Source organism: Dysidea avara, chromosome 9 (genome assembly GCF_963678975.1).
Source record: "Dysidea avara chromosome 9, odDysAvar1.4, whole genome shotgun sequence".
NCBI classification, from domain to species: domain Eukaryota; kingdom Metazoa; phylum Porifera; class Demospongiae; order Dictyoceratida; family Dysideidae; genus Dysidea; species Dysidea avara.
In genome coordinates, this window is record NC_089280.1 from 35,786,885 (window position 1) to 35,813,584 (window position 26,700).

A 26,700-nucleotide genomic window follows, 5' to 3' on the forward strand; every position below is an offset into this window, starting at 1 on the left:
TCACTGTCAGCAAAGATGAATGGGACTCAAAGGAGGACACTGATAAGTCCATGAAGAATGTATTGTACATACTGTGGTATGCCAAAAAGTACCTCTCGGGCCAAAGCAATGTCAAACAGTGAAAAAATCAAGCCCGTAGCCTTAGCCATTATCAAGTTATGCTTGTCTGAAAGTTACTCAGTCTCAGTCAGTAGAAAATTCCATTAAATAAAAAAAAATTAAAATTCTGTGGCAACTTGTTGAAAGCGTTTCGGGTCGATCTGAAAGCTTGTTTGGGCTTAGTTTTACCTACCAATACTGCCTCATCATCGTCTGGGAAAATAGCGGCTGGTTTTTGGGTGATGTTATTTCGTGGGCCACGTATACTCCTTTGTGGTCCTTACTATACAGTTATTGATGTAATTCAGTGATGCATGTGTTCCATAGCATTTTATCAAGAGAATGAAGTGTGAATGTTTGTGTGGCAAACCATGAAAAGCTCCTTTTATGCGATTCAAAACGTTTCCAATAAGTTAAATTTTAATTGCTGACTAACCGATGCCTTCAGACAACAATGGTACTTGATATTTCACTGTTAAATGTCAGTTTAGCCTGATGGGTAGCATTATGCAGTAAGGAGACTTTACCATCTAAAACAGGAATCATCATAATTTTCACATCACGTCTTTAATCATTGAAGCATGTGTTGATACCTCCATGTGTTGTCCATGGTTTTACTTGGCAGAAGAAAGCTGAATAGAAAGCAAAACGCTACTAGTGAGCCAACCATTTTAGGGGCATGTGATTGTCATACTCATGTTGTGAAACATAGACTAGTGGTTGGGTATGTAGACGACCACACCCTTCTGATAACCACCTTCACAAGAGTGACTGTATAGTACGACTACAGCTATTCATCAGCTGCTGTTCATCTTATATTATGATCTGTATGATGATGGCCATCCTTTTGTGGTATGCACGGTTGCATACTAAAACAGAATTTTTATTATATTTTTACTGATCATGTACTGGCTGAATCTCTTCACGGCTCTAGCAGCTCAGGTCAAGACGAAAAAGTTGTCTTGTGTGTTCAAGCTTGAATGACAATGAGGGGGATATATATAACACATCATTTTTAGCCAGCCAAACCAATAATAAAGCGTGCTGCTGGTTGTGTTATCAGAGACTGAGCTCAAAGCAACTGATCTTGAGTGCTATTCACAATCAGCCAGATAGATCAGTGGTAAAGGAAAGAAGTGTGGTGGATATTCAAGCTCGATGATAAAGAGAGAGCTACCATCAACATTTATGCTGCAAAACATACAACATGGATGGCATTGCAGCTTTGTCCTTCAGCCTACTGTGAAGGGGTCCCTCACATTTTCTAGATTCAATTTATAGGTGCAGTATTACCTCGTTAGAATCATTAGTTTTCAAGCTTATGCCAAGAATGCAAGGATTTACATTCCATTCTGTAACTAACTATTGCAACACCTCCATCTTGGGATTTCATGTGTCATTTAGGATGAAGGGCAAAGGCAATCTGCTACCTTTCTGCCCTACATTTAAGACTGATACACTCATATGTCACATAGCTTTGACTCAACCAATCACCTTCACCTTTGTAATTTTCATACAATAGAGATTGCTTATGTTGTAGTTGGCAAGTAGCACTGGTGAATTCATGGGACTTGAGTCCAGCAGAAAGTTTGTTACAGTCCTAGTCATCCAAAGATTAACCAAAAGAGACTAATACCAAAGACAAGAAAGGAATACTTGCTTGATAATTTTTGCTGGTGATTTCACCATGTGCAAAGGGAAGAAAACAAAATCACAAACAGATTGGCTGACTAGTGAATCCTGTGAGTCGAGTGAGTGTTTGTGCACCAACTGATCATCCTCACTAAGATTATATGATGACAACATGGTTAATACTTGTAGCAAAGAGCAATAACCACAGACCACTAAAATGTGCTGTACAAATATTATAAGAGTCAGTTTTCATGGACATCTTAACCATTTAAGATAAATTTCACATGAACTACGAGCCCCAACAATTGTCCTCCTTGGTTTATGATCTTAAGTTACATACTCCAAAAAAATCCCAGTTTCAGAGATATTTCTATGTGAATTTTGTCATTATGGTTGGATTGGATACCTACGAAGACTTACAATTTCATGGCAATTAACAACACACAGTTTTAGTCCTCAATATATCAAGAGTAAATAATAAGATAGTATCTAACTCCAGTATATGGGCCATCAAAAATGACAGCCACAAGTCCATAGGCTTACCTTGAATTTACAGGAAGGTTGTTAGTATACTTTGGCTTGCATACAGTAACTTTCAAGGGGCTACTCAAAGTCACTACCTCCTAAAGTGTTGACTAACTCAATCAGCACTTATATATTATAAGTGTGAAATATCCAGAAAGACTTACCCATACCATTTTCTCTTTTATAATTTACTCTTGATAATACCAGAGATAATCCTACTACTAATTCTTGATACTTCATACCTCATGCAACATGACCATTTAATACAGAGAACAGATTTTACCTTTGAAGCTGTGAAAAATAATATAGCTACTTGCTTTACAATCTTTCATACATTTTTTTACTAATTGGTATATTGGCTTGTGACTTTCTTTACTTCAAAAAGTTCATTTATCAATAGCCTCTATGATCACCTTAATTAATTTTTTTATTAAAGCTTTACAGCACAAGTGCTGAAGGTCTGTAGGACACCAGCCTACTCAAAGATATTAGTTACATAAGGTGTGTTAAGAGTACAATATGTACAAAATTCAGTGCACTTTAAAATTTTGAGAATTAAATTAATCTTTGCTGCAGTGTAAAGTGCTGAAAGGTTAGAATACTTCAGCCACAACACTTTAACCTGTAGGGTCAAGGAGTAGATTATCAGCCTGCTACTTAAATTTGTATTTTATAAATCCAAGTATACTAGCTGTGAATAATTAGGTCTTGAACTAAACACCAAGTAACTAAAAAGAATGGAAAAGTCCCAAGGAGCTAATGTTGATGAAGAAAACTATAAGACCCCTGTTTAAGCAGGCTGCTCACATTGCTGTCTCCTGCTCACACAGGATTTTTAATTCTAGAGCCTCCCTTGACTGGGTCTATTGGATTACCTAAAGTGAACTTTTCTGCATGATTTCTTTAGTATTAGTGTAAGTCTTGCCATAGCTCATGTACTGACCACCCTACAAGGTGGGACATGGTACCCCTGAATATAGACCCCTGTACTTGTGTTATACATTGTCATAAAAGATGTCTCTCATCATCTACTGGCAGTGAAATATACCCTCAAAATGTGACTATCATCATGTGTACTGCATGTCGACAGGGTGAGAGGGAGATCACATGAGTAAAGGTGAGATAGAAAGCTGAGGGACCTCACCTCATCCTCTGGGTGTGTGCTATTTATAGTGACATAATTATTAATATAAGTATAGTTTGGATAGGAATTGGTTTTTAAACTCTTTTTTAAATTTCATGCAACAAACATTGTTTAAGCAGATGATTGTACTTTTGGCAAATGATGTCTTCAGCAGAATAACTCAACCATTAATGCTATAAGCTTGATTGTTAATGTCACTTAAGCCTCAGACATGCCTTTTTGCCTACCACAGCAGCTAATGGACCTACCTTTATCTTCCTTTGTCCATAGGCGTGGGTACTACATCAATGGCTTCTTGTGTATCAAGTTTTATTCACGATTTCTTGGTCACATTAATACCAGGAAACTCTAGTGAGTGGATTGATTACAGAGGTGCTAATTGGACTATTTTCTGTAACATGTAGACATAGCATAGTTGAAGGGCAGTGTTGCTTTGATAGTCAAGACAAGGAATGCACTTTGCATGTATACATAAAATCTTCACACATGAAACAATTTTCACAAATTGTGCAAATTGAAGTATTTCAGAAATACCTTTCAGGTATCTCATTATCATCAGTTCTAATGGGTATGATTTAACTATCATGAATGAAGTGTTTGTAGAATTTTCTGCTAAACTTATTATCCAGTGGTCTTATTAGTTCACTCTATTCCTACTTTTTTTTCCGTAGCAACCATTCAAAATATTTTAACCAGGAATTGAATTATAACTTAACATTATGAATACAGTCAAGGGATTAGTTTTTTTTACACTTTTCACACATCAAATGGCTTCTGCTGTACCACGCCAGCAGACATGGCATACCACAGGATGGTACTGCAGGTTCGGCTCTTGTACCATACCACTTATCTAGCTATTTATAAATTTGTTTTACATTACACACAACCTGTTGCAAGGAATCTGTTTACACACTTAACACATGGCTACATGCCACATCAGCCACATGTTGTTTACTAGAAAATGGTAGAACTAGTGTAGAAAACATGTGTACTTGTTATAGTGGTTGACTGTTCATGTGTTAACTTAAAACTATTGAATGTGTGAAGTTGTGTTTGTGGTATATAAAAATATAGCATGATAAATGAAACTGTAAACTGACACACACACACACACACACACACACACACACTACACACAGACAGACAGACACACAGTAGCTTTCTGTGAAGTACAGTGCACTTCACATAAAGTACTCATTATCTTACCTTGTCCTTTCCTCTCATCAACTGAGTCAATCCAATGAACACAGACCTCATATCTGTAATGACACATAGAGATGTACTACCATATATGTACAAATCTCTGAGCTATGCAATTTTCACATATTAACAAATTTCAGGATTTCTACTGTTATATTTTTGAGTTTATTTTTGAGGACTGCTCATTTTCCCTAATACATACAACAATGAAAATTTTGTGGACAGCCAAGCAACCACAAAATCCACAAAAATAACGTCTTGAAAATTTGCACTCTGTATAACACGTGCAAGGCCATATCATACGCTACGATAGTACTGTATAGTAGGGACCACAAAGGAGTAGGTGTGGCCCATGACATAACATCACCCAAAAATAGCCTCAATTTTCCTGATGACGATGAGGCAGTATTGGTTAGGTAAAACTAAGCCCAAACAAGCTTTCAGATCGACCCGAAACGCTTTCAACAAGTTGCTACAGAATTTTAAACATAATTTATTTACGGAATTTTCTACTGACTGACTGACTGAGTAACTGACTGACTGATGCCTTCAGACAAGCGTAACTCAATAACGGCTAAGGCTACGGGCTTGATTTTTTCACTGTTCGACATCGCTTCAGCTCGAGAGGTGCCTTTTGGCATACCGCAGTATGTACAATACATTCTTCATGGACTTACCAGTGTCCTCCTTTGTGTCCCATTCATCTTTGCTGACAGTGAAGTGTTGATTTGGTGATAGCACATGATGACTTCCCTTCGTAATGGAAATCGTCTGTATTTTTAATAGTGGTTGTTTTGATTGCAGAGGTGCTATTCGAACAGTTCTTGATTCGGACTGCTGTGTAATGGGTTGAACATAGCCGACAACAAAGCATAAAGGGTGCTTCACTTTTCAGACGATAATTGATATAACTGGGGTGTGTGGCACCATTTCTTTCTTTCGGTATATGTGGATTGTTTGAACAGTTCTTGATTCGAAATGCTGTGTAATTGAACATAGCTGACAACGAAGCGTAATGGATACTTCACTTTTCAGATGATGATTGATATAGCTGGGGCACGCAGCACCATTTCAGATGCAGTGTGCGTGGGTTCACCAGTCATAATAATAATATTTTCAAAAAAAGTTAACAAACAAGTACACAGAAAAATTTGGAATTGTCACTAGAGTAGGGACCATAAGCACATTGATAAAAAGTACTGAAACAAGCTGGAGTAGTGCACGATATTAAATCACAGTAAAACAATAAGAAGTGTTATATCCCTACTGTGCATTTCCATTATGGTATCTTGAGCACAGTAGGGATATAACACTCTTATTGTTTTACTGTGATTTAATATCATGCACTACTCCAGCTTGTTTCAGTACTTTTTATCAATGTACTATGGTCCCTATTCTAGTTAACTTTTCAGTGTATAATTATAGCACTGAGAGTGATTTAATTGTTTAAAGGTTTGTGTGGGAAGATAAGTTTCCCACCCCAACCTGTGTATGGTAATGCAAATACAAACGAAGGCCACAGATGGGATAACTCAAACCAAAAATCACTGCTACTTTTCCTACAGGCTCAGGACCCAATTGTCTTTTGGTAGTCAGCACAGACTAGTACAACATGTCATCGTCAACAGATGGTCAGCAATGATGCAATATGCTACATTGTAGTTAGCTTACATAATAACTTCATGTTAGAGAAATAACTGATTTTGTGCCACCATAGCAATAAAGTTACCATGGATAAACGCTGCAGCATTTATTACTCGAGTGCTAAGTCAATGCGGCGGCTATTCGAATTTGACCACTGCTCTATGCTCGAAAATGATGTTGAAGCCCTTATTTCAAAATCAATCGTTGCACCACTCGAGTGTGGCTACTATTGAAAGTGCGATGTTATCAATAGTGAGATGTACAGTGTATTACACCAATAGTTAAAAACATTTTAGACACTGTAATACAGCGAAACCAGTACAATATGGACACCTTGGGACCACCCAGTAGTGTCCTGATTATCAAGGTGTCCTGGTCAGTTTATGTACTAAGGGATACTTTAGGACCTTAACTGAGTGTCTGGATTATGTAGGTGTTAGTTCACTGTTAACACGGACACTTAAGAACACCAATATAATCAGAATAATTTCTGTAATAACCAGTTATAATGTGCATCACAACTACAACAACCAGTAACTAAACTGTTTATAGTCTAACGATTATTCATGACACATTAACACTAGTTATACTGGAAGTGTATAAATAGCTCCTGAGAAAGGTCACCACATTAGAAACCATATAACTTTGAAACAAAGGTCGCACACCTGCATGAATTTCAAGCTGTATTCAATAAAATAATTATTATATATGCATTTTTTAGCCACTAAATTCCATTCTTTATTCTTCATAATTATTATGAAACTCTTGGTAATTTAGATTAAAATTTGGTGAATAAACACAAAACATAAATCACAGACTATCCAGCAGTATTACATGGACTTTACCTGAAGCTCCAAATGCCTCTAGTTGCTCCAAGATTTGTTTTGCTTGTATCGGTGTCTGAAACAAACAAACACACACTTGTATACACACAATACAAAGAGACAATACTACTCATGATCAACAGATATATCGTAGGAAGAAACAGATTTGTGAAAATTTATGCAAAATTTCCTTTACGATAATTTAAGCAGCATTTGCAGTGTCCACACATTTATCAGTCATAATCTAAAGTATAACAGGAGCTAGTCCTCCAGACTTGACAAGCTCCTGAGCACAGATAGATGCCACTTGCTCAGTGTACTCTTCATATATATGCAACTCTTGATTGATCGTACAGGCTGCAGTAAGTAATTTTAAAATGGAAGACTTCCTCGCGTATACAGCAGGCACTGGTTCAATACAATTGATTGACTGCAAAGGATTACTGTTAAACTAGGGAGGCAAATCTTGGTAATTCTTTCTTGCATACTCTCGTGGTATGTGATGTTAGTATAAAGTTCTGAGTGATTGTTAACGACCAACATAATTACAATAAGATCAGTAGCCACTAGCCAGATGTGGTCCTTCACTCATTTGCAGTGTGTTGAATAACAACATTGTTTAGATCACTTCATACCTTGTAGTAACAGATAAGTGACACTCCCTTGGTATCAACAATGATTGTAGCAAGTTTGCAATATAATAGGCTACAGCCAATTTGATTTTGACGTGGCTCTCTGATTTGAAAACAATCAAAAATGAGAATGACTGGCTGATGATAAAGCTGTTAATGATTAATAACTCTTCAGTTCCTAGATGATCCACCTGTCTTCATTACCTGACATGATGTGGTACCTCCAACAACACTGCCAGGAAGAGACCATTTTAGTACATAGTTTCAGCCAGTGACGAGGTTTATTTATTAATCAGAAAAAGATTTATAAAATAAACACCAACTCCTACAATAGAATGTCACCTTGATATGATATTTATCACTTGCATTTCATTGAAGCACAAACTTGAATATAGTGAAGATTGGACACCTTTCTGAAAATTACACACTTCCAATACCAAGACAAACATCAAGTGATCAAATAATAAACACAGCACTATACTATGTGGCTCATGTGATGAATGAATAATTCTTATTGCAAAATGAGTGCGCAGGTTTACTATTCTCTGTGAGGCCAGCTGCAGGATAGCTGTCACATCCACTTCCATTTTTGAAACAATTGCATCACTTATTAATTCCTTGGATGATAATTGACAGTGTAACTGCAAGTATGGAAGATGTGTCCAGTCACTCATTCTATTCCATCTATTACACTGTGATCCCTCAAGATTTCAAGTGCAAATTACGTGCTTAGACTTGGAAGTTCACATTAGATGGTACCTGTTTATACTTCATTAACGTCTTGGTTATACCATCCATACAATTATGTAAATGCTTTACTACAATATTGTTTCTCTCCTGTATGAGTTCTTTGTAGCTCATTAGATAGTGTAAATGTTTTACTACAATATTGACAAATTGCCCATGTGTGCACGCCAATCCTTTTTTGCGGAAGTGATGGTTGTAGAATTCCTGAACAATAGACAAAGTAGTTAACGTTATTAAACATGTATGCATTGTTCAACCAAAACCGCCATGACTAGTATTTGTAACTATATTATGCCTGTAAACAGCTGGCTACTCCAATTTGACTATTATACCCCATCTCAAGATCACATGTTATTGGATAAAGTACAAACAGCTGGCAAGCAATAAATACATGACCGCAGGCTTCTGCAACAACATATGAAATGATCTAACACATAACCAGAAAGAGGCAAAACAACTAATTCCCTACTTGCAAACAACTGTATCCTAACTGAGCACTGCTATTACCTATCACCCACTCCACTACCCAGTCCGGTAAGTCATTCCTTGTAACCCTCTTAAGCCTGACACTCCTTCACAGTTGTCCACTACCACTGACAACTCAGGAGTGAATAAGTAAGAGCATTATTAATATGTAAGGCACAATTGCTCAATGGTTATGTAACTTGATTTGTTCACACAAACACAGTGGTCATACACTTTTCATTTCACATTGCTATTGATCACTGATTACACTATTGACGTCCACAACTGCATTTTCTTCTACTCATAACATTCACTTTCTGAAGATGATCATCATGGCAGCCACAATGTCCCCCACATTGAGCAACTATATAATAGAACTTTCTTCCATCTAGCTCTTGTCTTATCAATATCAGCCATTAGCCCTCCACTTTGCTACCCTGTCTAGGGGGTGGCTGGTCTCATGACAACTTGCAAGAGAAGGAATGAGCTAAGTAACTGAAGGACTGATAAAAATCAACACATTCTGCCAACTACCTCCATGGTGTGTGAATAATAACAATCAATGGCAACAGCATAACAATGGGCAATTGAAGTGATGAAACTACCATAAAGTTTATACAGACAGGTCAAATTTCAGAGGGAAACATGACAGTAGGTCAATACACTTGTAATGATTCATGGAATATTACTGGCTCTTGTTGTGGATATTGTAAGGTGTCCTGGACCCTTCCACTGTACCTGTAAGATACTAATGGAGGAGAATAGTGAAATTCATATTCACGTCCACTGACTGATATTATTTTTAAACTATCTAAACAAAAGCCTTTCTTCTTGCTAATGGACCAAAAATATGACAATCAATTAAACTGATTAAATTGAATTAAGCAACACTACATATGCACACTACATCCCCCACAAGGCCACACTACACAAGGCCACTACTTCCAGTGTAATCTGCGCAAATGGTCAGCAATCCCAGCGCCACATATCATCAATGATGCAGTTATTGGTCCGCTGATACGTAACAATACAAATAATAGATAGCCACCTCTTTACACACTAATGGACCTTGACATTCTCTGTCCATCAGTTGTGAACAACAATATCTGAAGAACTGCCATAAGTTAAACCTTTGGATCCTCAGAAAAGCCAGGCCACACATTTTGTGTTTTGTTCTGTTAACAACATCTGGTGATAATGGAAGATTGTCGTTGTGGTTTCATTACTGTTTCCACACTGGTCATGATATCACTTCTGCAAGTATGTTGATAATGACCCATCAGCCCACCTCAGCACAGCTGACCTAAACAGTTTTCTTCTTTTCAACTTTCCTTAACTAGCTACTTGGTGTCTGTTGTGTGTAATGACACGTTCATGCATGGTATACTTTACTCAGGAAAGTCTCATACTGTGCAAGGAGCATGTTTGAACTCCAACTTGTTTTATGCCCCATAACCCTCATAGTAGTCCCACGCTGGGGTTGATAACCATTCACTGTTCCAACCACGCATGTCTGCATGTCATGGTGCCATCGTTCTCGCTCAGCTAATTTAGCTACAGACCTGTGCTCAACTGGTGTGCAACTATACAGCATCTTCCATTTACTGCTACACTTGTGTATTGCAAATTATAATAAATTTGGTCGTGTAATTGAACTACCCAGGATGTCTGTCTGGAATGAAGCTGCCTGTGAATATCATACCTTAAGACCACAGCATAAAGGTGACATATTTTTACTCGGTATGACATAATCACAAGCACACAGTCAAGTCTCTATACACCTTGCCTGAATCTTACTATCCACCTTCCCATTGCTTTAAGACCCTGGGATAAAGGTCCGACATAGAGAATTTACTCTATATCTACTGTACTACACAACCCCATTCAAAGAATCCCTACAACTCCCAATAACACAGTGTCACAATTGAGAACATACAGGGCTAAAGGTGATTGTGTTGAAATTAGAATACAATCTGTGTGCTGAGGTTTCTACAGGGTGCAAATGCCATGCCTTTTTTTTTCCAACACAAAAGGCCGGATACTTATAACTTGGCTCTTGTATTAGTAAGCATTTTTCAAGTGTGACACTGTAATGGCCAATAGGAATTCTTTTCCTCATGGGTCACGTCCCACTGAGGAGCGTACAACCCATCCTCGCTCCCGTCATTATAGGACGACGTGTACACAGTGATATTATCACCTCCCGTTCATGTAGATGTTCTGCTTCTTGTTGTTTGCGATATTTGTAAATAACTTCACTCACTATAGGAACAGAGAGGGATAAAGGACAAGGATGAAGGTACAGAGGTTGACTTACATGTCACATTAGGAATGAGGGAGTCATCATTAGTCATTGGTTCATTACACAAGGGACACCTGCTGTATTGTTTAAGACTTGATGATATACAATCATAACTGTGTGGAGTGAACAATACAGTCAAGTCACAACCACATGTACTATGTCTAACTAACCAGTAACTGTGTCCACAAGGAGTGATAAAGGGTTCCTTTAAGATGTCAAAACATATTGGACTACAGTGAGACATGTATTATACGATATAATGAAATGCAAGCCATACAGAAACATGTCACCATCATAAAATGCTTAGCCAATGAGACAGGTAATTAAATAATGGCTTTAAATACATTGGGATGAACCTGATGGCTTGAACACACAAAGGACCATGTAACTATTTACCTAATAATTGGGGGAGATTACTGCATTACTAAAAACCTCAGGTTAGGAGCAGTAGAAAAAACAGCAATGCAGACCAAAGCTGAGCATGAGATGGTGGTTACTTGTAGCATGTTGTAATAAATGTTAACAATTATACAGCTGCAGTTGACACTGTCATTTCCACCACTTGATCAGAATCAGTAGCACATGCCCTTCCTTGGTGATGTGAAACAAAGCCAAAAGTATGTTGACAAGGCAAAAAAAAAATTTTAAACTTATATATATACAAACACAAAACAGCCACTCTGTTTACATTAACAGTTTACATAAATGGTCAGATGACATTTGTTCTGGTTACAGTTTCTCATATTACACATGCAGTAGCATGAAAAAACAGGCCCAAGGTTATACAACCACAAAAATGTTCGATGCTGTTAACACATCTTTGTGCAGATTTATCATATAGCTCTTGTTAATGCATTACTTACCATATAAAATCTGAGTTTTGTAACTTGAATGATTCTTTAGGTAACGCATTTAATTGTTGATGTAATAAGGGGTCCACTGGGTTGTCTGGGGCAACTTGTAGTTCACTAACATGACTCATTATCTTTCTAGTAGATCTTGGTGATGATGGTGCTATCTGGTCCCCAGGATCTGTTTGTTGTCTGACAGGACGAGCAGGTAATGTTGGTCTTGTTGGCATTGGGTTGGATGGTGCTACCCTCGAACCTGCTGAACTAGTTGTAGGTGATGGTGGCCTCTGTTGAGTCTGTTGTTGAGTAGTCCGTATATCAGTTCTCTGTTGTGACTGCTGTTGAGTAGTGGTCCGTACATCAGTTGATGATTCTCCATTGCTTGATGATCCACTATCTCCTCTTTGACTGGCACGCCTTCTTTTTGGTGTTGGTTCTCTAGTCGGCTGCGTTCTTGTTCGTCTTCCTGACATGACCTACAAATCCCTAGAAGTAAAAAAAAAAAAAGCTTTGAGACAGTTTTGCCATCATACTGCATAAATTGTGCATTTTTCCTAGCTAACATCTGTTGTCTTTCCCTCTATAGCTAGCTAACTAGTTAACTTAATTTAACCTCATTAAATGCTGTGCACACTTGAGGAGTAAATATATGTCTAGGTAATAACGGGGATCAGACAACTGAGAGGTGATGGTTGCCACGTTAACGCCCCTGTGAATGTTAGGAATGTCAGTTGTCCCATAGCTAGGATTTACATTCTTTTACTACGCGACGAAAATCGCGTACCTTTGATGACCTGTCCCTTCGCTACAACGGATAATTCCTTTCCAACGCGTCGGAAACGGTCCAATACGGTCAGTTTTGCTGTATGAACAAAGCCACTTTTTTTCACTTTCAATTCCAACAAGTCCATACAAAGCAAGCAGGCAGCCTCACAACAACCTATTATTAAGTATTAAGCTACGCCCACACTACGGCTTAATTCGCACGCCCCGATATGAGTGTCGTGAACTAAGCGCAGTCGAAGAGAATTTTTTTAATTTTCATATCCGGTTGAGCAATCTATGAATTATGCAATAAATTGCGCGAATTTAAAAAATCACTGCAAATTATTGATATGACCTTTCCATACATCAATTAGGTCATTTCTATCCCGGCTAAAAACCGCATTCATTATTTTAGAATTCTAAAAATTGGGACAATTTCTCTCGACAATATATTGGTAGCCCAAGTTTCTACCCTATATACTCTTAATCCTACAATAGAGAAAATTATGACAACAGTCACCAGCTAAGGTGCACCACTATAAGAATAAAGAACCAGGTTATTAGAGTGTGCATTAATTAGAGATATAGATATTTACTAGCTAGTCTAAAAATATGCACACTAATTTCACAGTACACTAATAAGAGAGTAAACTTGACATTTGTTACAAGTCATAGACAGTTCATTAGATGTCTCTCATCTTTACCATCATCAACTTGTACTGCAGCATCAGATGAACTAAAAGTCTGAGTTTCACAGAGAATTCATCTAAACGTATACCAATATATCATGCAGTATTTACCACAATTACCATGGTAGCTGTGTATGTAGTGGCAATAGCTTATTCAGTTTTTATCCTAGTTTCAAAAAAAAGCATTACAACTCTTATAGCAATAACCATCATACATATAGCTATAACATTGTACCCATGCACTAATTATAACTATATATAGCTAGCTATATAGCCATATATAGCTAGCTATATAGCCTATGGCCGAGTCACAATTAGACTGAACTTACACAACACAACAATTAGCTACTGATAGCTAACTCATAGTGGCTATAGCTACACATTATAGCTAAGTCTCTATACAGAGCCCCCATATACATGCATATAAATGCCATGAATCATAGTACATCTTCCTCCAATAGCAGCTATAGTTGCAGTAGCTAATGTATAGCTCCCCGAGTAAGATGTCTGTGCCTCAGTTTAGCAATTAGCCGTGACTGAAATTTTCATCTTGTGCTTTCCAGACCCTTGTCCTGTCCATTATCAGACAGAAATAACCTAACAAAATTTCTGCGCCAAATATAGTTGGGTAAATCTTGCCATCTCTAATTGCAGAAATTTACTGGTAATATTGCCACTGCAACATTCATCTGTGCAATTTAGATCTGTTCCCCTCATCACTGAGTAGCAAAGCTAGCCAATCAAATACTCAATTATAGCATTCACACTAATTGCAGTACAGTCCAATACATTGATAAGTTTTTGGTATAAAATATTAACAGCTACTTGATCTACACTTTTCATTATTACTTGCCATGTGTCTATTTGATTTTATACATTGAATTGTACCATATGGGTACAGTAGCAATGTCAGCACTGGCTAATGCACAGAATGGCTATGTGGTAATTAGCATAATATATAGTGAAATCTCAGCTAATGGCCACCACTTTAGCAAGACCACATCACTGCAGTGGACATGCATGTAACATGCAGAAGTTAAGTAAAGGCATAGTTACAGTACCACACAACCATGCATATATACAATGCTACCACACTACTCATGTTCAGTGGGATACACTTTGTAAATGATAGAAGCGTGCAGTTACATGAACTGGTAACTAAACATTTGATAAGCAACTGAGAAAAGTGAGCATTTTTCTAAGTGATAACAAATCATGTCCTTTCTTCAACTTTTCAAACAAACTTAATACAAACATAATTAAACAGGCTGTAGGACCAGGTGTCCTCCTATAGATCTTCAGCACTTGTGCTGTGAAACCTTAATGAATGAAAAAATCCTATATCCCATCATGTGGGGAAGAAAGCAAACCAAAACCCACTATCAAATTTACATACACTGACTGAAACTTCGCTATTTGTAGCCATGTATTACTATTACTTGCAGAGCATTTATGCCTACTATACACACAAAGACCCATATACAATACATAAAGTACATGAGCAGTCTTTTTGTGCTGTTTACAGTGTCTTGGGAATGTGTATTTCACAACCATGTGTGAAATCGGTACACGTTGGTTCATTTGTATTGTTGTTTGTTTGACTTTGTTGTTGCCTCCATATAGTCTCACAGTTAACCTTATCTACCAGTCCACAACTTTTGCAAGTGCGTGGTGCAATGGGCCAGACAGAAAATTGGGCACTAATGAGAAGCATGTATTAGTCAAGATAGCTAGATATATTTTGTAGTCAGACATTGCAGAAGCTACCAGCATACCCCATACACGCTGGATTTAAGTTGTGCATACTACCACGTGATACTGTAAGCTATGAACATCGTATAATGTAACACTTAACAGGTAAGAGCCATGGAAATCCAACTCTAATTATCTTGATGTTAGTTAGCCTAGGTTCTATAATAACAACATTACCTATGCACCTTAATTCATTTCAAAGACCCATGCAATTTTCTGGATAGCTACTTGATCATGTGTATCACTACAGTAAGGCCAAATCTGACCGTACGACTCCATGGGGTTGGATAAAAGTAAATTGAGCGTGCTACTGACCTTATACAATACACCCAACTCTAGCCTATGCCTTGTAAAACAAGCCTTTGCCTGCCACCCATGCACTCACCCTAGCTGCTAGTGTCATGCCCAGCTGGGCTCGCGCTAATGCACAAACACTGTCTGGTGACATTGCTCGAGATTCTTGGGCCTGGAAGTGTGATCCAGTCAAAATATTGGCTGGCAAATCAGAATCAAGGAGTTGCATAATCATTTGAAAACAATGAAAAACCAATTTAAAATGGTAAAACTCAGAATGGAGTGTTTACTAGATGCAATCTCTTCATTTATCATATTAGTAGAGGATAGCATTTCATTTCTGGTGAAACATTGAGTTACGATTCTTTGGTCTTATAAGGTGAAATCGGAAAACACAACTTGACAACAAACATTTAGAACAATCTAGGTAAATAACTTCTATCTAATGAACTGTCTGGTTGTCTACTTTCCAATACATTCATGCAATTGTGCAACTCGTTGATTCTGATTGGTCAACCGATATTATGGCTGGATTGCACTTCCAGGCCCAAGAAACTCAAGCAATGTCACCAGATGGTGTTTGCGCATTAGCATGAGCCTAGCTGGGCATGAGGCTATCTAGCTACATGGAGGTCACCTGATGTGCTCAACAAAAATGCTGAAGTGTTAGGAAAGTGCATATACTAGACATGTGAGTTACATATAAGTCTATATGTGACTGAATCAAGCTTCCACACCACACACATCCAGTTTTATGACTTTGAGACATCATAACTCAATGTAGGAACACACCATCAGCTTCAAATTTTTACCTGTCATTTTGTATTGTTATTGATGCATTGTGTGGTAATTTCAGATCAATAGCATGCTGGCAAGTCACATTACAGTTGGTCAAAGTCAAGGAATTGGATGTGTGTGGAAGCCTCACATATATATGACCGAATTTTTGAAATTCAGCTTTAATGTTGTAGTTTACAACTCAAACATTTATGCTTAAAATAAGACAATCCAAACCTGCAATCAACTTACAGTGATTAGAATCACAAGTCAGTAACTTTAATTACAACAAATTAAATTCTGTGTTAACATGTGCATAAGTGCTTTAGTAGGGACACAGAAGTGTAGATTTCTATGTATTTCACATGTAAAATTAAGACTGATTGCTATTAATATGTTGCATATCAGTTGTGATTGCAACCCACAGAGCAGCAAGGTAAAGACTGCACAAACATTACAAAGAATTTGAGTTTCTGTGGCTCCATGCATGGTCCCTGATCCGGATAGGGCCTACTTCCCAGTTTTATTTCTTTGTGAGTATATATATTGACAATAATTCAGTTGCATATTATATATAGAGCTTGAGACAGTCAGCACCATTCTTGATCAATAGGCTCATTGGTGCTTACATCACTATCTTAGCTCCTACGACAGATGTGTTAAGGTGCTAGTTTAATAAATATCACATATGCCAAAATGAGATAGACTAACAGGTAGCAACTGAACTTAATTTGGTGCTGACTTTGATGAGAAAGTCATAGTGGCCACTTGGACCCACAAAGCCAACTCATATACTACGTATACATGGCACAGGATCTTCTTGTTCAAGAAGATCAGAACATATCTCAGTCAAATTTCACACTTATGTGTCTCTTGTATATGTCATAGGAGGACAATAGTCCAACCAAGTAAATCAGGCCTTTAATATAAGAGATGTAGGTATATCATTGGTTGAGGAGTCTAGCTAGCTATCATTCTTTATTCAGGTTCTGGCTACCATTGTCTGCTTTGTCATGCAGACTACAAAGTGGGGTGGTCCAGAAAGTTTACCAAATTCTGTGATTGAATATGCAGATGAACTACTATCAAACAAGTTTAAATCACATAATAACTATTGCAATGTTCCATCAGCACCCATACAATCTAATCATTGATTATTGATCACATACTGTATACATACAAATTTTTGAGGGACGTAATTTTCGCGGATCAACAAATTTCAGAATTTTTGTGGTTGCATTTTAGAGGATCACTCATTCTTAACTGAGGCTACCTATTAGAAAGCACCCTGATAATTGTTAATTTTCAAGGATGAAAATTTCATGGACAGCCAAAGCAACTGCGAAAATTACATCCCTCAAAAATTTATATGTATATGGTAACTAATTGTAAACACATTGTGTTTATTTAGCACTCATGTAACATTACATCTTCAAAGACATTTGATTCATTATATTCAATAATATTTACTGGAGGAGGAGGGTAGCTATGAATCTCTGGGTACACGTCAGTGTCATAAGACACTTAACAGCACATAATGAATGCTTGGATGTCACTAGTTATATTTCAACAAGGGTTACTGTACCATAGATGCTTGAATAGAGTGGGGTGGTGGGCAGGCAATAACAGAATAAAAATTCAGGAGGATGATGATCAGTGGTAGCTACGAAACACCAATGTAATATGAATGAAATCATACTATGAAAAATTCCTAAAAATCATGAGATTTTCACAGCATGGTTCCATTGGCATTTCATAGATGAAGTCAGGTCATATGGAGAAGTTTGCAGATCGAGATTTGCTCCAGGTGAATAATTTCTATTGTATTGACACTTAATATATTTGTATGAGAGGGATAGAGGTGTGTGGTTAGCTCAATAGTAGATATATTCAATATTTAGATATCATAAGACTTATTGAGATAAGGATGATAGGTTTATTAATCTAGATAATAGTAAACTTCTGTAAACTATTTGTATACCTGATGGTGTAGGCACTTCCTCCAACTCTCCTACCACTTAGGAACAGTGTTAAGACTAACATTGTTCACTTGATTATAGTCTTCAAATTGCAATTTACTCACTTTACTGGTTACAATATTGGCAGTTTACTAAAATAAATAATTGTTTCAGTTATCGAGATGTGTTAGATAATCGAGATAAGTTCAAGGGAAATATCGAGATATGTATAAATTAGTTGTTGCACACCTCTAGAGAGGGAACACTTTATTGGACAGCGAGTAACAGCCACCAGGAACGATAAGTATTCCAGGAACATCTGTAGGAATTTTGTGAATGAGATGGTGCATAGTGAAATGACCTGCCTGGTGATCAAGAAAGAATAGTTCTAGAAGGAGCCAGCTGTTGAAAAAGTAATTGTATGACTGATGAATTTTACAGAAGTCAGCTGTTGTTGTGTTGCAGTGCCAGTTGTTTCTGTTGTGCTAGGTATTATAATCAGGTCTCTTAGAGTCAGTAGCTACACTGGTACATCTATCAAGTAACTTGTGATGACAGAGACAGACCACAAACAAGTGTTGTCTTATTATAATAATATTTTTTCATAAATATAAATTTTAGTTTAATTCTTTTTTATGTAATCAACCATCAACATAATGAATTCTGGTTATATACGTACAAATAGCTTAAAGTGCCATACCTATAACTTAATCCATCATACAACGTTTTAATATGTGACCTGCTGAGTGAAACTGGCTGTTTCCACAAAATTCTATTTCAAAATAAAAAAATGTTTTGAAATAAGCTGGGTAAAAATATGTGTGCTACATAAAAATACATGCTTTAATCGTATCGGTATGCATTGAAACATAGCTCAAATCAATAAAACTGATGCACCATCACATTTACCTTTTAGTAAGAAAACTATTGTTTTGTGTTCGTACAGCATAAAATGTGTGAGTTATGGGCACTTATTTACGATGCAGTATAAATAAAGTTTACCATTGTTATTTCATTGCTGGGCCTTCCTTTTTGTTCACACAGAGATGTACAGGGACAACACTATGACCTTGATCAATGTGCCAGTTCATGGTGAACAGACTGAGCTAAAATTCTGTCTTTGTAGCTTGTTTCAGTCGTGAGTTATGATAGACTAAGTAAGTTCCTGTAATTTATTTGCTGTATTGTTGCTATATAAATTGCTGTTCCAATTGTCTAACACAACAACTCCAAGACCAAAAAGTTGAAACTTTGGCTGTCCACTCTGTTACTATAGATAACAAAGAAGCAATAAAATGGAATCCAAGAAACATGCGAAAATGGTTGGTTTTTGCTCAGCGGGTCACATATGTGGCTGGCTGAGCAAACACTGGTCATTTTCACATGACCCTTGAATTTCATTCTACTTCTCTGTTATCTATAGTAACAGAGTGGACAGCCAAAATTTCAGCCTTTTGTGATGAATAGTCTTGGAGTTATAGTAATAAACAATTGGAACAGGAATAAATTCAATTTGTATAGCAACAATATATACAGCAAATAAATTACAGGCACTTAAACTCACGACTGAAACAGGTTACAGACACGAGGTATGACTCAGTCTGTTCACCATGAACTGGCCAATTGATCAAGGTATAGTGTTTTCCTATATGCCTCTGTGTGGACAAGGAAGAAAGCTATTTCAACAATGCAATGACAATGACAATCTATATTTCTACCGCATTGTAAATAAGCACCCATAATTCACGTGTCTTACATTGTACAAACACAAAACAAGGACTTTCTGAACACACAAATCTGAGGTTTTATTGATTTGAGCTTTGTTTCAGTGAATATTGATACAATTAAAATGTGTGTAATTTTTTATGCACGCGTAATTTTTACTCAGTATATTTCAATACATTTTTATAGCAAAAAAATAGAATTTTACGAAAACGGCTAGTTTTCGCTCAGTGGGTCACATATGATGTGTATATTTATATTAGTGCTGAAATGAATACAAACTTTATCATCTAGATGTCCTGAACAAAGTTTCAGGATATCGTACAGATAGTGATACCAAATTGTGTTTGTTTTTGTGTTTATCTGCTTTACGTGTATATCACTTGCTATAAAAATTATGTACCTAATTTTGTCATTACCCTGCTGGATTCAAATCAGAAACAACATAGATCCATAAATCTGATGATTAGGCTGGTAGCAATGCCCCCATTTGTGAAATGACTACACTTTTCCTTGTAATGATGTGAAACTGATTCGTTGCGGAAGCATGCATAGTATAAATCATTGATTATCATCAATATTTCATCAAAACTATCATAACTTTGATAGTGAACAACCTACAAAGATAGTTTTCACTGTCCAATAGACCATTCTTCACTCTCCATAGAAAACAAATTTCACAGCACTGATGGAAGTAACCAGTTCATTATGTCAAGAAGCGTAAAACCGCAAATTAATCACTTATTACCATCATTAATCTATTATCGTCTGTCCAATACGTTGCCATAGATCTATTATCAATGGATTTAGAACTTTCCCCATTAATTTTTTTTGTGGAATTTATGGATTTACAAAAGATTTTTATATAATGTGGGAATATCCTTGAAGGCTCAGGTTTGGCTATGTTGTGCTGCACCATAGTTCTGTAATTACGTTACAGGTTTTTGCGGTTGGTGAAAACCATGTAATTATTTGCAATAATTTGGTAACTAGGACCTAGGTTTGGCAGAGAATATTATACAAGAAATACTTTCTAAACACTTACCAGTAAAGAAAACCATGTTTTTTGCTCCTTGTTTAATCTGTATACTTGCCATACTGCCATTTACATTACGCATGTCTCAATATCATTGATAACGGATATGCGTTGATAATTGGTCACTAATGCTAACACTCCTACAACTGACTTTAGAAAGTTTCCCTACCCTCCAAGCATCCAATCACCAAGATGATTGTCATTGATAGTTACCCATACCATGTAGAAACATTACAGTCCTTCTCAAAGTATATTGGATACTATCTATATGACAGTGAGTTAAAAGCGTATTGAGATTTCTGGAAACTCATGGGGAACCATGTAGAGCTCCAGATCTTCTATCACTACCAAAGGTCTGAGTCACCAAAGCCCCGCCCTTTACGATCAGATTGGTGTTGACTTTCACCAGAGCTTTATAATTATTTGTTAAAGTAAGGAGAACAAGACAGAAAAGTCTATATCCGTTTATACATGTGCTGCAACAAGAGCAGTATACCTTTAGGTAGCGAACAATCTCTCTGTGGAGGCATTCTTATTGGCTTTTAGAAGATTTTCCAGTACAAAATCACTACCATGCAAGATAATGTATCAACGTATCTTGCTGCCACAGAGGAGGCTATTTCAATCAAAAATACCGAAAATAGCACTGGAATATCAGAATGTTACATAGAAGTTTATTCCCAAGTGAGCCCCATGGTATGGGGCTTTTGAGAATGCATGATTGAGCCAATCAAGCAAGCAGTTAAGAAAAACATTTGCTTCATTTCACTGAATCAACTAGAAACAGTGATTGTTGAAATTGAAGTCATGTTGAATGACAGATCTTTAACATGACTGACTTTTCTGACCCAGAGCCACTTACGCCATCACAATTGTTGCATGGCAGAAGAAACGACTCTTGAAGACTCAGAAGATATAGATGATCTAGACTTTCTCACTGAAATCAGACAAACAGATGCAACTGATTAAGCAGTTCTGGAGGAATATATTATATCCTTGAGGAAGTTTCACAGAATCTCTGGGTACAACAAACAAGTATAAGGAAAGGAGATGTGGTGACACTACATGATGAAACTGGCAATTTTACAGGATAGGATAGGATAGGACGGTCTCATCCATGCTACAAACATCAGGATGAGCAACCATAGAATATCAAGAAACAACAATGCCAGTGTTCATCTTAGTAGAAGAGTGGCCACCAAGGTACTACATCAGATCTCTGAATTCCTTCCCACACCACAGAGGATGTAAAGAATTGACTGTTATTATTATTATTAAGGATGCACCAATTCACTGATCCAGATCAGAAACGGTAACCAATTCACACTTTTTATGGTGCATTGGTTTTACCGATGTATTGTAAGGCTGAAAGAATAGTACCAATATTCGTTATTCGTTTGTTAAGAAAAGTTCGTATTTGTTAAGAAATATTCGTTATTCATTAAATCAAACAATTACACACTTAATCGCCTCTGAACACTGTCATTTTAAATTGTAATACATCATCTTTAAAAACAAATGCACGTATGTAAAAGGCTTTTCATAATAGGATGTAGTAGTAATCAAAGTGATTTTGTCCCTTTCGAGCACTTAGTTATGCAAAAAATTCTTAAGGAATAATTCATTAATTCGGTCGTTAATTTGAAGAATATTTGGATTCTTAAAATTTGATATTTGTTCCACCCGTAATGTATTGTAGTTACTACTGATTTGATATACCATATTTACTCAATTTGTGGCCCAGAGGTACTATTATTTTATTTTAAGTAAGGATAAAACCCTTCGAATAATGCCGCACTGCGGTATTATTCAAGGGTGCGTTACTAATTATATTAAACCTACCACTACTATAGCTATTCTACATTATTATGGTTTTATAAAACAATCACAACACGTTGCTACTTACTTCTTGTATACAAGACCTTTCTTTCACTAAAGCCCTTGTAACACAACCATTTCACGTCTCGTGCTACGTGGCCAATTTACTAACAAATATCTGGAATTTCAATGATGTGACAGCTGTTTAAGTTTTACCAGGACAACGCCTTCCTTAAATCGAGATGGAGATTAATACTAAAGGTGTGAGAGCACTAGTAAAGAGTAATTGCCAACATATGAAGAAGTTTTGCTCAAAAACGGAACTTTCAGGCCTGCCATGACTAATTAGGTGATTTGTCCAATCAAGATCAAAGCAATTAAGCAGCTGTAATTGATTCAACTTGCTATATTTCATTTATTAAAGGCTTTACTGTTGCTGATTTTTCATTTTGTAGGTTTTGGGACATCTCTACTGCACTGAGCGTCAAAGATTGGCTATTCTTCCATAGTGCCAGTTCATGACAGATGTATTGGTGTACTAGAACTTTTGCACACATACAGTGTTTCATTAATAAAATAGTTTTAAAGCACTGGATTAAGTGTGGGAAGTTATTTATAGTTAAAGATTGGCTGTGCGTTGCTTGTCAAACCTAACTCGACGAACTCCGTGCCAAAACACAGCTTTAATCTCGCTCTGAATTGCCCGCATATTTTACCTCCGACTTTAGCATCGTTTTGACGAGATATACTTTACGCTGGAAGTGCTCACTATGGCTTGTTAGAAACGCTCAAGAATAGGCTACCAGAATCTAGCAGCGAATCCTGAAAAATCCAAACATGTCACGAGATATGATCGAATCTATAAGAATAGTGAAAATGCCCCATAGGAAATGTATTGAAACCAATTGTGTTCCTGTATTGTCAAAATGACGAGCGGGTTTTTTGTGTACCGAGCTTCATTTAGTATCATTCTGTTCACCATGAGTTGCTCTTTCTCATGCTACTTGGGAATCTGAAATACGTATTTGGAGTGAAAAGATACGTGAGTATAAAGTGTCTGTACAATAGGATTTATCCACTTTATAGTGAACAAATCGGTGAGGCTGGAGCAAAAACGTAGCAAATTTCCGCAAACTTCTTGATATGAGTATAGTGTGGTACTATTCGAAGGTGTGGTACAATCAAAAAACAAGTACCACACTGTGGTACTATTCAAGGGTGCGGCACAAATCAAGTAAATACAGCATACCGTTTAATCCTCTAACTGTCAGGTTTTCTAGCGGAGCATACCATGGACCAAAAGACTGTATTAGCCAACCTGTATGGACATTTACTTAGTGACTATATATCAAAAATGCTCCCTATGGAATGAGGAACTCAATTGAGGTGTTTTTGTTTACACAGCATAAACCACAAGATAACAAAAACAGTAAAATCAGCTGTAAACATGATCCTATCTCTATCAAACTAGCTGAGAGTGCATGGACCATTGAATATAGAAAGGGACCTCTTAGGATAAAAATGAGAAATTTACAATATCCCTATCTACTTGAACAGGTGTAAAAATTTCTCTTTACAAAATACGTCATTTGTTATTCAACAATTTTTTTGCAATCAGTGTTGTTAAACATAAAAAATCTGAGGTACAATTATATACACATTTTAAATAATTTCATATTTTAATTAATGCACACTGTGTAATTTTTATACTCAACAAAAAATAGTATTGTTCATCAGTTCTACACATGACATCAGAACTACAACAATTAGATAGAACACCCATCATAATATTAAAAATTGGAATTTTGTTTGAATTCACCATAAGGACCCTTTCTATTTCCATGACCATGACCCACATAACTAATACTACTGTTCTAAGGTGTTAACTCACAGAGTGATTCACATCAGATCTAGTTTCTTCAAAGTTTTCCACTGTCACACCCAATTCACCCAATGCGTATGTGTAAAGAAACGGATGACCACCATGCCTTGCCTTGAAAAAGTAGCTTGTAACTGTCCCCATTGTTACAGATCGTCTTCTTTCATTCCATGATAAGACACAATTAACAACTCTAACAACTAAAAAACCAGTCTTCTTTCACAACAAAATATTTTCTGTGATTACATCATCTCTTGCACAATAATCCATGAGGGATCCGTTTACCCCAGTAACCAAGACCCAGTGGGCATGAGGGTTTCAGGGTAAGTACACTGCATTACTACTAAACGCACAAAAAAACTGTAGCGAAGTCAAAATTATACTCAGCGCTTAAGTTGTTGGATTAATCCGCCATATGGCGGTTACGTATGACGATTAATTAGAGGGTTAGCTCATACAAGTCCAGCCCATTCAGTGGGATTCACCTGGAACGTCTAGTGGAACAATGCCAAGCCATTAGCTTTATGATGCTGATCATGGCCTCCCTGAGCGATTAACTGCCAGTGACTGGCATCAAGCAGAAACAAGTTGATGTGCTACTTCCAAACCAGGCACCATGCAACTAGCTAACTCATTTGGAATTAACTATGTTACTATTGTAGCTAATAGGTATTTTGGCTTTGCAATAATACATAATTAATTTATTGTAATTTCGGATTTTGTAATTCATGAAATTTTCATATTTCTTCAATTGCATTTCTATGCACTGTGCTTGTCTTTTAGCAACATATTATGCACAGAAGTATCTTCTAAACTGTTTTATAGTTTGACTATTTTTTTTCCTGCAAATTCTCTCGACAAAGCCTCAAAGCTGCTCTTCCATTTTCGTTTGTGCATGCAGGGAACACATCCCTTTCAATAATACAAAGGGATAGGCTATTCTGGTAGTCTATGAGGCCTGTACTGTTGTTTTTCAGTTCTATAAAATCTGAATGGAAGGTAATTCACAAAGTCTGAGCAGAGTCATCACACCTGTATTTCAGACTGCCAAAAAGAAATCACTTCAGAGCAACATTTACCTGAGTGGAAGTTGAATACAGACTTCATTTTGCTTTTACTTCTTACATGCAAGCTGCTTTACCATTTAATGATTTTACTAATATGGGTGTGTATGGACAAACATAGATAGTAGATAGATAGGTACACACACATTTTTACGAAAACAATTTCAGTAGACCAGGAGCGCGCCCACAACTAGTGGCTGTGGGTGCACGCCTGATTTAAAAATTATCAAGTTATTGGAGCCCTGTCTAATGTGTCACAAAAGAATTAAGTGCTAATGATACAAGCATATCAGTGGTGATTCCATTAATAGAAACTCTGAAAATAGAACTAAGCTTGTCAAATGAAAGTGGTTTGGGAATTAAAACTACCAAACAAGAAATGCTTAAATCCTTCAAGACATGGTTTGGATACCTTCACAATGATGACAACTTTGTGATTGCAACACTTTTAAATCCACGTTTCAAGGCCACTTTTTTTGAGGAAGAAACAGTCTGCTACACAAACACTCATAATTATTTGTGAGGCTGCTGTTGAACAGTTAGGTTAGAGGAGGCTGCTGAAGAATAGAGAATGTAAGTGCAGTCTATGAATGTTGATGACAGTGTGGAGCATCAAAACAACAACAGTAAGAGTAATAAAGAAAGGTTTTAGGAAAGCTATAAAGTGCTATGAAAAAAACTGGGGATCTCTTCTACAGCAGCATCACAAAGTAGTCCTGTGGAAAAGATGATAACTGAATAATTATCTGATGAACCACCACTGGAAGGCCCCAGCTAAAATTTGTGAAACCTCTGGAATACTGGAATTAATGATCCTCTGTCATATGGCAGAAAATATGTCATTTATTTGTCACTGGCCTTGCGCTAGATAAATTCGACTA

At 36.8% G+C, this 26,700-nt stretch overlaps 1 protein-coding gene and 1 long non-coding RNA gene across 10 annotated transcripts in view; one reads left to right on the plus strand and one right to left on the minus strand.

Moving 5' to 3' along the window:
• Nucleotides 1-13,033, minus strand: part of LOC136265955 (E3 ubiquitin-protein ligase COP1-like) — a 66,374-nt gene extending 53,341 nt beyond the window's left edge. The window contains exons 1-7 of the mRNA XM_066060897.1: nt 12,850-13,033; nt 12,078-12,551; nt 11,385-11,444; nt 11,230-11,327; nt 11,113-11,174; nt 7,090-7,144; nt 4,607-4,659 (exon numbers count right to left, since the gene is read on the minus strand). Of these exons, the coding sequence (XP_065916969.1) occupies nt 4,607-4,659; nt 7,090-7,144; nt 11,113-11,174; nt 11,230-11,327; nt 11,385-11,444; nt 12,078-12,538 (789 nt within the window). The 5' untranslated portion in view covers nt 12,539-12,551; nt 12,850-13,033. The remainder of the gene's footprint in view (nt 1-4,606; nt 4,660-7,089; nt 7,145-11,112; nt 11,175-11,229; nt 11,328-11,384; nt 11,445-12,077; nt 12,552-12,849) is intronic.
• LOC136265957 (uncharacterized) overlaps nt 1-26,700 on the plus strand; it is a 65,297-nt gene that overhangs the window by 20,106 nt on the left and 18,491 nt on the right. For 6 of the 9 annotated variants that reach the window (XR_010705836.1, XR_010705833.1, XR_010705830.1 and 3 more), the window contains 2 exons: nt 17,754-18,149; nt 18,556-18,961. The exons of 1 other annotated variant lie outside the window; for it this stretch is intronic. This is a non-coding gene — a long non-coding RNA (uncharacterized lncRNA). Of the gene's footprint in view, nt 1-11,180; nt 11,840-17,753; nt 18,150-18,555; nt 18,962-26,700 lie in introns of those variants that run through there. 2 more of the 9 variants (XR_010705834.1, XR_010705838.1) reach the window with 2 other exon arrangements.